This window comes from Molothrus ater, chromosome 6, assembly GCF_012460135.2.
Source record: "Molothrus ater isolate BHLD 08-10-18 breed brown headed cowbird chromosome 6, BPBGC_Mater_1.1, whole genome shotgun sequence".
NCBI classification, from domain to species: domain Eukaryota; kingdom Metazoa; phylum Chordata; class Aves; order Passeriformes; family Icteridae; genus Molothrus; species Molothrus ater.
In genome coordinates this window covers 25,625,156-25,637,330 of record NC_050483.2, presented here as the reverse complement: position 1 = coordinate 25,637,330, position 12,175 = coordinate 25,625,156, and the positions used below count along the sequence as shown (strand labels likewise).

Below are 12,175 nucleotides of genomic sequence, written 5' to 3'. Positions count from 1 at the left end.
TTCTGACAGCTCTCTCATAGTTTCTAATAAAGCTTGGCACATATTACAAACAATAAGTCATGAATAATGAATTACAGCCATGTTCACAGAGCTTTATGCATCTGCTCTCCCAAAACACTCCCCCCGCTCTCGGGCCCGGCCACGCCCTCTGGCACAGCTCCTGCGTGGACATGAATGCGTTTCTGTGTGCACGCACTCGCTGTGGGATGCAGGTGCCGGTCTTGGGACCCAGGGTAGCACCGGCGGAGCTGCCCCGGGCCGCACAAGCGCACGGCGAACCCACAGCCGCGGCTCTGGGGCCCCGCCAGGATCCGGGGGACGGGGCTGGGCCGGGCGGAAGTGACGGCAGCCAGGCGGAAGCGCCGCCGGTCGGGCGGAAGCGCGGGCGGGAGCGGCGGCGCCGCGCAGGTGAGTGACGGCCGGGCAGTGACGGCCGGGCTGTGGCGGCCGCGGGGCCTCTCCTGCCTGCGGGAATCCCGCGGCGGCGGCGGGGCAGGCTCGGCCCGGCCCGGCCTCGCTCGGTGTAGCCGGCAGGGGCCCAGCACTTTGTCTTCACCCTGGTGTAAAGAGAAGCGCGGCTACGGGCTCCGCGCGGCCGCCGATCCAGTGGCCGTGCCCGCCGTGCAGGGAGGTGCTGCGGGATCTGTGCCGCTGTGTGCCTCCCTCCTTCTCTCCTTCCCTCCATGCCCCCATCAGAGAGGCCTTGCCAGGCCGAGTCTCCGTTGGCTGGTTGAGACTTGATTCAGAGTAGTTTGTGTAAGTCCATCAGGGCTGTGAACGCGGTGGGAACGCTGGCACGCATCAATTCTTCAGTGTGTTGATAGCAGCTGTTGTTTTTAATGTTATTTTGCGCTGTTCTGCTTCCTGTTTATTGCAGAGACTCTCGAGACAAGCTGGGACAGTAGCGTTTCTGTTGGCAAGGTGCTGTGTGCATGCACAAGGTGTGTGCCCGACAGGCAGGGTCACAGTCACTGAGTCTTCTGTGACCAGCATGAGATGTGGAGGCTCTTTGAGGAGAATTTCTTGCAGCAGTTGACTCTTGTGGCTAGGATTTTTCATCTGTGAGGAGTGTCTTTCCAGTGTCTGCCTTCTCTGTAGCAAGTGAAAGTGTCAAGAAGACTGTTGGCCATTACAGCATTGTGTGCAGAAAGCATTTTTGTGACAGAGCAGAGAATGCATGTCACCATTTTGCAAAGGAGCCAATAATCCTGAGTGAGGCTTTCATTGCCTGCTCACCTCAAGTGGGGAAATTGTGCGTTTCCACTGGCTGCTGGGCTGCCCAGAAGAGACTGAGAGCAGAGACTCTCTGCTTCTCTTTTTAAATTCTTGCCACAACCAACAAGGTCTGAAGAGGTTAATTTGAGACACTTATTGTGACAGCAGGATCTTGTATTCCTCTTTCGCCCAAATCTGGTAACTTTATCAAAACGATGCAAAGCTGTACACTTCAGAATGGGTAAAAAGGCCTTCCCCAAGGTTCACAAATGACAGTAGCAGTCGGAGAGGATTTTTTTTAGCATCAACATATACATTCTCTTTTGATTGTGTCTGGTTCATAGATGTAACTGTCTCCCTTTGCATGTTGGGCTCTGCTGCTGAGGAAGAAAAATACACTGTAAATGCAGGCGAACCACAAGAAATTAAAAAGCCTACCAGTGTTGGATTTTATCAAGTAAGATGATAGTGTGTCCATGCAGCAATCACTATGTAGTGGAGTTCAGAGGTGCTCCTAGTCGTTGGACAGCATTTCTGATCCCTTACCTGTGTTCCTAGGACAATATCTCAGTGTGTTGCTTGTGCTGAATGGCTGGAGGTCCCTCTGGGCAAACAGATGGTGTATGGTGAGCTTTTAAGTAGCCAGTTGCAAGGCTGGAGGTAACCAGGCTGCAGGATGCTGGGGTTAGTGCTGATCCTCAGGAGTTTGTTAGTTTGTTAGTCCTGTGTGCTTTCTCTGAGCTCTGGTGGGTAGGAACGAGGACTCCTGACGGCCAAGGGAGTGTTGTTGATGTGCTGCATTGGCTTCCGTGGGACATGGGAAAAGGTGCCCTAAGAAGAAAGCCAAGAGTTTTCCCTGCATTCATTCCATCTGCAGGTCCCACGAGTGTTGAAGGAAAGCCTTTGAGGAAGGGGTTCCTGGAAGACCATCCCACCTGATTAACAAAGGCTGCTTGGTTGTCTTTTTGTGCTGACAGTTTTCGCAAGAAACAAAGGCAGTTTGAAGGGGCTCTGTATTTTTTGATTAAGTTTTGGTAGGGAGAGACTTGGACAAGTTTATGTAGAGCTCTGTGTGGAGGAGGCTTCTTGCAGAAAGCTTAGGAGCAGTGTTTACTTCCAACTGTGTGTTTTGTGCCTGTTAAAGCAGGCATCCTCCTCTTTTGGGCTTTGAAGGCTGTGATGACAGGGCAGGGAACACTTGGCTTGGGATGCATGTTCTGCTCCTTATGGGTATCAAAGAGGGTCCAAGCAAGTGAAGTCTGGCTGTGGGAGCCCTGTTGTGGCAGCAAGCTCCAAAAATAAACAGCAAGTAGGTGTGTGCTTATGCTAGGAGTACAATGAAATGTATTTGCAAACAATTTACTGGTTTGTTGGATTGCTGGTCCCGGGCTCTGAGAATCAGATGTGGGGAGCAAGAGTCACCAATATTTTCCTGCCTGGTAGATGGGAGGTGGAGTAGTTGCCTTCCTGTTGAGTTGTCATATGCACGGTGTGAAAAAGCCTGTATAAATCTCACCGTTGTTTTTCAACCCCAAATTGGCCTGGGCAGTGAATGGAGATGCTTGGAAATAGCACAGCTTCTGCCAGTAAGGGGCCAGTGAAAGAGAATGAGAACAGGAGGTCCACATGAGGAAGAAAGACATTTTTCACTTGGGAGATCTGAGTGAGAAGGAGAGCAAACAGTGTCAGGGAGTGCATTGTTCAGCTCTATGTGGACAGTCTCTTGCATCCTGCCAGGGATCTGGAGGAGATGGTATGCTGGAGGGGTATGTTGATGTGATACTGTGCCTCTGAGATTCTTAGTTGGTATTGATAATTGAGCAACTCAAATCTCTTGGATTTGAGTTGCTCAATTATCATCTTGGACAAGATGTTACTCTGACTTTGCAAATCCCAGACCCTGTTGTTGGCATTTTGGCAGTGATGCACTTTTTGTCTGTCTTTTTACTGGCTGGATGCCATTCTGCTTCTAGCTGGCTGACAGACCTTGTGCAGGCTTGTCAAGTAGCCTTTTGTTCAGCAGCGAAGAACAGGATTCCATTTGTGTGGGACTCCCGTTTAAGTGTTTGTGTTCAGGTGATCCTGAAGTAGGGGTTTTGTGGTATGTACAGAAACGTAAGAGTGGGACAAAAATGAGTTTTCCTGTGCTGTCCCCATCCTATCTCCAGGAAATCCAGTTCTGTTACCCATTTTCCATGATTTGGAGTCCTGTGTGAAAAGCAAGTGTGGCTGGGCTGCAAGATCAGGAAGGCAACATGCTGTCTAGACCAAAGCCTGGGGAGTCCGAGGCAGACCTGCTGCGCTTTCAGAACCAGTTCCTGGCATCCAGAGCTTCACCTGCAGTGAAGATTGTGAAGAAAGCAGACAAGAGGAAAGGGAAGGAAGGGAGCACAGATGCTGAGAGACCCCCGCTCCAGGACAGCAAAGATGTAGTCATGTTGGATGGTAAATTCGTTTGTTTCTCTGAATTATTAAGATTCTCTGTCTCTCAACCTAGTGTTGCGTTTCTCTTGCCTTTGTGCCCTTCTTTCAGTATTATTTATTCCTTAGCCTTGGAAATTGGCTTGTCCAATGCTGCTAGCATCCAGTAGGACCACCTTTGTTGCCTTGGTCCACATTCATCAGCTCTCTGTGGTACCTTGCCAGCAAGAGGTGTTTTCTGTAATTTGTGCTGTTGAACTCTCACTGCTTATTTTGCCAGCTATCCAGACCCAGTGTCTTTGAGATTTACCTCTCCTAGCTGCTCCAGTTTTCAGCCAGCAGATCTGGCTTGTTTTTGTTTTCTCTATCAATAGTAGCTGTAACACTTTTGTCATGTGCTTGATCTCAGAAGCACAAGGTGCTTTTTTAAAAGCAGCAATATAAATCTTGCGGTACTTTGTTCCAGGTAGAGGAAATATGATCTGCTTATAGCAGGTGGAAAGGAGTTTGTTCATGATCATACAAATCCCTCACATTTAACAGTTTGCAGCAGAAATATTCACTTTTATGCCTCAACACAACCTGCCAGGACAATACTTGTTTCTATACAGCCTTGCTGCTTCACTTAATACTTGCAGTGAGATCTCAGTACCCTTTCCTGCTTATGGAGCTCTTTGGAAAGACCTTGTGCCAATACATAAATAGAATCTTCAAGCATGTTTCTCTTCACTACACCCTTTAACTTAGAGACAGGGGAGTCTTAAGCGTCTTATTGCTTCCTTATCTTTATTTCTCATCAGAGGAATAAAAGGTGTATTAGGAGGCTTTGGTCTGGTATCTACTGCACAGTGGTTGTACACAATAACTTGTTTTCCTTGTTATTGCTTCCCCTCCTCAGGTTTTCCTGATACTCTCCCAGCTCTAACTCCAGTTCCTCCAAAAAAGTCCAAGATCAAAAGCGCTAGTGTCCACTTTGAGGATGAAGATCCAGAGGAAAGATTGGAGAGTCATGATCAACACATTACAGCAGTCCTCAGCAAAATTATTGTATGTCTGTCTTTTGTGTGATGATCTAGTGTTTGTTTTTTTGAATGCTCTGAACTAAGCAGGGATGAAGGGCTCTGTGGCTGCATTTTATTTCTACAGTGTAATGAAGCAGCACTGTAGACCAGTGTCCTGGAGCACCATGAAAGAAAAAAGCTCTTTGGATGTATTTTTTTCTTGTCAGTTAAATATAGTTTCAGATCTACCTTCCAGACCTGACAGCCTACAGGTCACACTGATTGCATGCAGGCTTATGCTGTAGTGTGGATTTGGGTGAGTTTCTGGACTCTACTGGGGATGTTCTCTGTGCTTTGCACTGGCCTAGGTTTTCCTTTATCTGATTCTTTGAGTGATGCATGGAGTTTGGCAGCCTAGTCTTTTGGAAAATAGCCTCACTTTGTCTCTGAATAAGCACAAGGTATTCTGAGGCTGATGACAGTGTGAGCTGCAGAGCAGGGAGATTTTGAGCCTGCTGTCAGTTAAATGATACATACATGTCTGGCTATTGCAATGGTTTTACAGGGTTTGAATTTTTTCTTCAGGAACGAGACACCAGTGCAGTAGCAGTGACCATGCCAGTGCCCACGGGAGACCCATTCCCAAGGACATTTCACCGCTCCGAGATAAAAAGTGAGGTAAGATTAGGAGCAGATGTTTTATGCTACCTTTGTTAACAATTAAACTTTCTCCCATTAAATCCTAATGCTTAGTGGGGCTTGGTAGTGCTCAAAATAACCAATTTAGTATGCTGAAGATTATGAGCTAGCTCAACATATCTGTGGCATTGCCACCTGAGTGAAGGAGAGGGTTCTTCTACCAAGCTGCCAACGAGTAGCTACTCCATACCCTGCAGTTAAGTAACATTGGAATCTTCTTGGTTTAGCCTTCTTCAACTAACTTTATAAAGGTGGGTCAAATCTGCAGTGCTGTAATAGAATTGATCCTGTTCTGCTTGTTTTTCTTTGAGGAGCTCTCAATCTCTGTTGCTTTGTCCACCAGGTTCTTATTGAAATCGCACCTGATTTCTCCTCCATAACATTGGAGTATGGTTGATCAGGTTATCTTTAGCAGTGCTTTTTGATTTTGACATAATTATTTTCTGAGGCTGTAAAACTGGAAGCGATGGTTGCTATTATCAGTCATTGCTGTAGTAGCAAGGACTGCTAGCTGAGTGGGAGTCAGATGCTGGGAGGTGATATGTGATTGACAGCTGTGGTTGCTTTTGAGGACGTAGCTTATTTTGAAGGACAGCTTTTTTGAAAGGTGAGAGTAATACTTTTTAAACTACCAGTTTTGCTTATCTGATGTAGAAGTGCTCAAAGCAGCTACCAAATGTTCAGACTGCCTTTTAAGCGTCTTCTCTGGGCTGGAGACATGCAAGAGATTTTTTGCTTAGTCTCCTTTGGATTTCCTGTGCATCCCCTGTGCAAGGCTGTTCAGAGCCATGCCCTTCCATTATCTTGGCAAGCAACACAGTAATTTAACCAGGATTATTTTAGCACTACTCGCCCACTTTACTGTGTAGATCTCTTCACCCTGCTGCTCACTAATCACCTTATAAGAAGTCTGTTCCAAGCATGTGGTGAGGAAAGTGAAGTACAGCCCATTTATACTCAGAAATCCAAGGTATTCAGCTATGCAGAGCTACCGAACAGCAGGAAAGCTGTAACTATTGTATTTGGTGACATTTTAGATGTATTTTCCTTGCTTGAATTCACTTATAATTAATCATCTTCCTTCTCTAGATGCCAAATCATTCATGTCTTTGTCTCTCTGTCATAGCAGTAAACTGTGCTAAAAAATAGTCACACGTGCGCAGAAAGGGACAGGTGACTGCCAGCAACCTCCCTATATCATGTCCCAAAGTCTGATCTGAGGGTGTCTTTAGGATCACATCTATAAATTTGTTAGTGGCAGGTGTGTAGGGAGACTCTGGATAGAAAAGTGAATATGTGGCTTCCCCGTTTGCAGGTGCAGCTGGGATCTGGAAAAAAAAGCATCTTTGCACAGAAGATGGCAGCAAAAAGAGCTGCTGAAAAGGCAGCGACGGCTCCCTCTGCTGCCGAGTGCGTGGAAGTGCGATCAGCTGCTCCGGATGCCTTGGATCCTGTGGGATCCGTGGGCGAGGCGCCTCTCCCCGGCAGCAGGGGTGGTAAGTGGAGAAGGTTCTGCTCATCCAGCTGACCGTATTTACATAGTCTTAGTAACCATAACGTCAGCCCACCACGTTTTTAAATTAGGGTAGCATTGCTGTTCTCAGTTTTGGAATCTCAAGGTCAGTTGGAATGTCTGTATTGTGGCTATGATTTGAAATGGTCTGAGATGCAAACAAAAAATTCTAAGGAGAAAATTCTGAGATGGTTCTAAAAACTTGGTTCGCTTTCTCTCTGGTTTCATTTTTACTTCACACAGGGAGCTAGATTTATTTTTCAAGATTCTTGTCCCCCTTTTTCTTTCTGTTTGTTATATGTAAAGTTTTTCTTGTTTCATCACTGATTTCGACAATTTTGGGAAGAGGGTGGTTCTGTGTTGAAAGCGTTTGAGACCACTGTGATGTGGGTTCTCACTCCTACTGAAATGTTTGAAAGCTCAGTTTTCTGTCACCAGATCTGCTGCCATGAGACTGTGGCTTTGCTCCATAAGGAATACTGTGAAGCAGTGCTGATGAGTCACTGCCACCTCCAACAGTTACTTGTCTGACAGCAACGTGACAAGGAAAGATGAAGTCAGTTCAACTGTTACCAGCATCTCCAGGCTATTTTTTTATTTGTGTTGTCTGGGGCAGTCCAGTTTTCTTAGGAGCACCCTGTGTCTGGGTTTTACCCTGACATGCTCTTTTTCACATTGAAATAGAGGCAAGATGTCATTTGAAGATTATCACCGTTAGGCTCAGGTTTGTGTCAGCCCTGCCCCCTGTTAGAGAATTGGTAAGAGAACTGCCAGGTGTGCTGTGTGTGCACAAGCCCACCATCCAGGTCACTATACTGTGCTTAGTGTATGTCCTATTATAATTGGACATGTATAATTCTGTCTGAGAAAGCTGAAGGGGAAATAGAGCAGCCATATAGCTATCATCCTCTTGAACATGAACGCTTCTAAACTGTAATAGCATGACAGAGAGACTACAAAATGCCTTTACCTCTTCAGCCAGACTGTTGTGGCAGGATCATTAGAAGCAAGAGAAGAGGGGGAGCTTAATTTCTTGTAGTAACAACATATTTGTTTGTTGTAATACTTAGTTTAATTGCTGGTGGTGGGAAGTATGCTGAAGCTTTTGCCGGGTCACCCTGTCTTATCTCTTTCTGCTCAATATGCACAACAACTGTGGTAATGACATCAAATCTTCCTGGTGTTATGTTGAAAGTCATTGCTGCTGTTTAAACAGGGATTTGATGCTTTCAGGGCTGGCTGGTTATGGGCATAGGGATGGTCCAAGTCTATATGGAGCATATGAATAAAACATAAGCAATAAAGTTGCAAAGTCAGATCCTTGTATAGTGGGTTACAGAAGAGCAGGAGGGTCTCACACTGACCAAAGGAGCATGTTACCTGGTGCAATGGTTAAATGAAATGAACATTTAAAATGGATTTAGATCAGATGATAAAGGAGACTCAGTTTTGTTCAGAGTATGAAGAATGTCCCTTGCTGTAACTTCTAATATGTTTAACCCTTGAAGGTGAGTATAGGACATTGTTAGAAGCAAACATGCCTGTGTTGAGAATTGATCCTTTATCATCTGGAAGCTGGTTTACCTCATGTAATTCTCTGTCTTACTCAGCAACTATTTACTAGGTCATGGTTCAGCTGACATACAAATGTGGGTTCAGGCATTCCTGGGCAGAGAAATAATCTAGTATTCACTAGGCTGGAAGAATGCTCTGATGCATCAGTTGTGAATTATGCTGCAGTTTACCTTTTCATGCTGTTGCTTTGCATTAAAGAAACATAATTCCTTTCCCCTGCCATCTTCCTCAAGCTCCCAAAGAAACAAGCTTGAAATTATGTCAACATGTTTGTTGTGACATGGGATGAAAGCACAAATGGTTTAGTTTTGTTTGAAGTTAAGCTAAACTTCTTTACTCCTATTCTAACTTTACTACCAAGGTAGGGAAAAAAAAAAAACAAAAGAAATTATGCAAGCCTGTTAATGACAGAGTTGAGATTTATTCATGATGCTGTAGACAGAGATCACTAACTGCTTTCTCTGCTGCTTCTTATAGATAAAGATTATGACTTTTTGACCTCTCAGCGTCCTTGTCTCATAACGGGAGAGGGTCTTGGAAGCCAAAAGAGTGAGGAGGAAGCTCAAGCTATTCACAAAGAGAACTTGGAGAAGCTGCAGTCCATGTCTGAGGAAGAGATCCTGCAGGAGCAGGCGAGGCTTCTGGCTCAGCTGGGTATGTGTTTCCCAGGGTCAGCTCTAGAGTTGAGACAACTTATTGAATGTGTAGGTGTCCCAGAGTCTTAGCAAATTCACAGGTCAACGATGGGAACTTGGAATTCCTGCTCATTCCATATGTGGATAATCTTGCTTCCATGTCATGTCAATAGCTTATGAGTAAGAACTAAGTGTGAAGAAATTAAATAGTGTTTATTCTTCAGTGAGGGTTGGTTTGGCTTAAGTCTGTCTTGTCACCCCTCTGCTGTGGGTTAAGATGATCCATGAACTTTATTGGCTTGCACTCCAAATACATGGTTGCACATAAATGTTTAAGGTCCTAAAATGTAGTTTTTTGAAGCTGATAAGAAACAGTGTCATAGCAATGCTGAGGTGAGAAAGAATCCTTGGTCTTCCCCTCCAAAATACCTAAAACTCAGGCCAGAACTGTCAGTACCCGGATAGGGAGAACATATGGGCATGTGGGAGATTTCAATTCAAACCTATACTTGTAGAGCAGAAAAACTTGAAATTAGCCTTGACTTTTAGAAAAAGTGTTTTAATTTTCACACTGTTGGGTACAGGCATATTCTAGCAGGGGTCTGGTCTCTGGTTTGGAGCCCTGTCCACAATGGTGCTCTGAGAATGCCTGTCACTGGCAGCTGATGACAAGGTAGAGGAGAGCACTGAATGTGGTGTGTTTGATAAGACTTCATGTGATCTGGGCTACTGCAACACTTGCTGGCGTTAGTTTGATTAATTTATATGCTCAGGAAGAGCAGATGTACAGATGTAGGTGGCAGACAAGTATTTTTTAAATTCTCATGATTTCAGGTCCTCTAGCATCAAATTTAGATATGAGTGGCATTTTAGATGCATAAGTCTCTTGTAGGTTCAGCTTAAAGATCATATTAATTATCTTCACTTCATTGCAAGCAACATGGGTATAACTGGAAAGGTGGCAGAGGAACTACACAAAATAGTTGCAGCCAGATTGTTTGGGTACATCCTTCATTCAGACACCCAAGTATTTTATTTGGCTTCACTGCTTATAACAATGGCATGTGTATGAAAAATAGCCTGATTACATACTTGCTTCTCGTGAGTGATTTGTGATTTTTTTGCTCCTTGTCCCCACCACTCTGTCCTTTGGGATATTAGTGAAGTGAATACTTAAAGAGTTGAAAAAGGATGGGATGTATTGTAAGTATTTTTCAACAAGATTTTCTGAAGCAATGCATTTTTATATGCCTTGTAGATTACAATAGTAGATACTTTAATCTTTTGAGGCCTTAAAGAAACTGGGAGTAATTTTGGAATTCCCAGAATATCTGTGGGTAGAGAATTATACATGATGAAACACACCTAAACTAAATTGCTGACTTACAGATGGATTTAGGAGCTGGACAGGCACAGAGCTGTGAATTAAGGAGACTTTCTCCAAATTTGGGAGTGTGAATGATTTGTGCATGTTAAATGCTGTCCAGTCCGTGAATTAACTTCTTGGTTATGAAGCAGATGATACTCCGTGGTGTGAAGTATGAGAATGGGTACATAGTTCTGTGCTGGGCAGTGTCTTATTGTTGGTACTGTGCTGGTTTTGTTGGTGGAGACTCTGGACAGAACTAGGCTTAGTTTTTGATATACTGTGCACAGATTGACATCAGTGACTTTTTTGTCACTGTGTGAAATGATTAAATAATGAATACAGTCTTTCCTTGCTCTGTACAGTGAAGTGCAAGAAAGTGAGAGCTCTTGCCTGCATTCAGAAAAAATAGGAATACTTTAATGAGACTGGGCTGAATGCCTGTTCTTCACCAAGGACAGTTTAAACTGCATCATTGAGGAGAATGTGCAGCAATCATGAGTGTGGGATAGATGTTTCAGAGACATGGGAGTCATTTTTCAGATGACTTATCTCAGGTACAGAGCATTTCTCAACTGCTTGTCCTTTGTCCTCCAAAGAATAAATAACCACTGTAGGTGTTATGTTCTACTTTATATATCTCTGACACAGCTTACTGGAGTAATTCTGTACCTTGTTGAGGCACAATGCTCAATCTCTCACTGTTCACCTCTGGCATAAGCATCCCAACACCATCTTCTGGAGAGGAGTGTTCAGAGACAGTGCACTCCATCCAAAATGATGTGGGATATCTGTAGCAGATCTGAAAGTAAAATGATGATCTTAGAGCCATATGAACATAATCTGTCTTTCAAAACACATCTACCTCCCAAATGTTTCTCTTCAAAGCATGAAGAGAATGGCTGTGTCTTTTTTCTGGGTGTTGTCAGACCATAATTGGAATGGAGAGTCAGTTCAGGACAATCAAAGATCACGTTGTAACACAATATCTGAGCTATGACTTGCAGTTCTACTGCAATTCAATAAAGATTAGGTAATTCTTTTTGTGGGGTCTGTCATGTGTCTTCTTCTCGTGTTCAGATTGATGCCACTGGCAGGGACCACAGAACAGAATTTTCTCCACAGTTTATAGTCATGCTTAGATGTCCCATTTGAGTGGCAGTGAGGGGAAAAGAAGCAGTTATCTTTATTTGTAAGTTGGGAAAATAGAATTTTTGTGGTTGCTTTACCCTGAAAGACATTTGTCAGTTCTTTCTCTGGTGTCTCCTCACCAGACAGTTACACCCACCTTATGTGTCTAAGGGGTCATGAAGCAGTGGAGGGCCTCAGTTTGAAGAGAAGTGACAGCTGGTAAGAGAAAGAGGACATGTAGAAAAGACTGAAACATAAATAGCAGGAGCTATAGGCATGTGAAGTATTTTGAGACTTTCTGTCACATCTCTGTCTGTCTCTTTGTCAATACTTGCAGATCCCAGTTTAGTTGCTTTCTTGAAATCACAACGTGGTAATAATGAAGGCCAGAAAAAGGAATTAAAAATGGAACTGAACAGACCGGAGGAGTTTGTGGAATCTCTGCCTGTGGCTCAGCATGGTGTAAGATCATCTCTTTCCATGCAGGAGTCAGGTCTGGAAGAATGTGTAAGGAAGGAAGAAAATATGAAGGTAGAAATCATGGGTAAGAAACAAAGTGCATATTGTTAATTTTCTGAGCAGAAATATAAGATTTGTGTAGTGTTTACATCAATCTACT

At 44.2% G+C, this 12,175-nt stretch overlaps 1 protein-coding gene across 2 annotated transcripts in view; it reads left to right on the top strand.

Annotated features, from left to right (window-relative positions):
• Positions 1–390: 390 nt before the first annotated feature.
• The window catches only part of RPAP1 (RNA polymerase II associated protein 1), a 48,791-nt gene continuing 37,006 nt past the window's right edge, over positions 391–12,175 (top strand). Inside the window, exons 1-7 of one of the 2 annotated variants that reach the window (XM_036383830.2) lie at positions 391–408; positions 3,384–3,660; positions 4,535–4,683; positions 5,223–5,315; positions 6,652–6,832; positions 8,902–9,078; positions 11,894–12,100. In XM_036383830.2, coding sequence (XP_036239723.1) covers positions 3,471–3,660; positions 4,535–4,683; positions 5,223–5,315; positions 6,652–6,832; positions 8,902–9,078; positions 11,894–12,100 — 997 coding nt within the window. In that variant the 5' untranslated portion in view covers positions 391–408; positions 3,384–3,470. Of the gene's footprint in view, positions 409–661; positions 757–3,383; positions 3,661–4,534; positions 4,684–5,222; positions 5,316–6,651; positions 6,833–8,901; positions 9,079–11,893; positions 12,101–12,175 lie in introns of those variants that run through there. The other variant, XM_036383829.2, reaches the window with a different exon arrangement.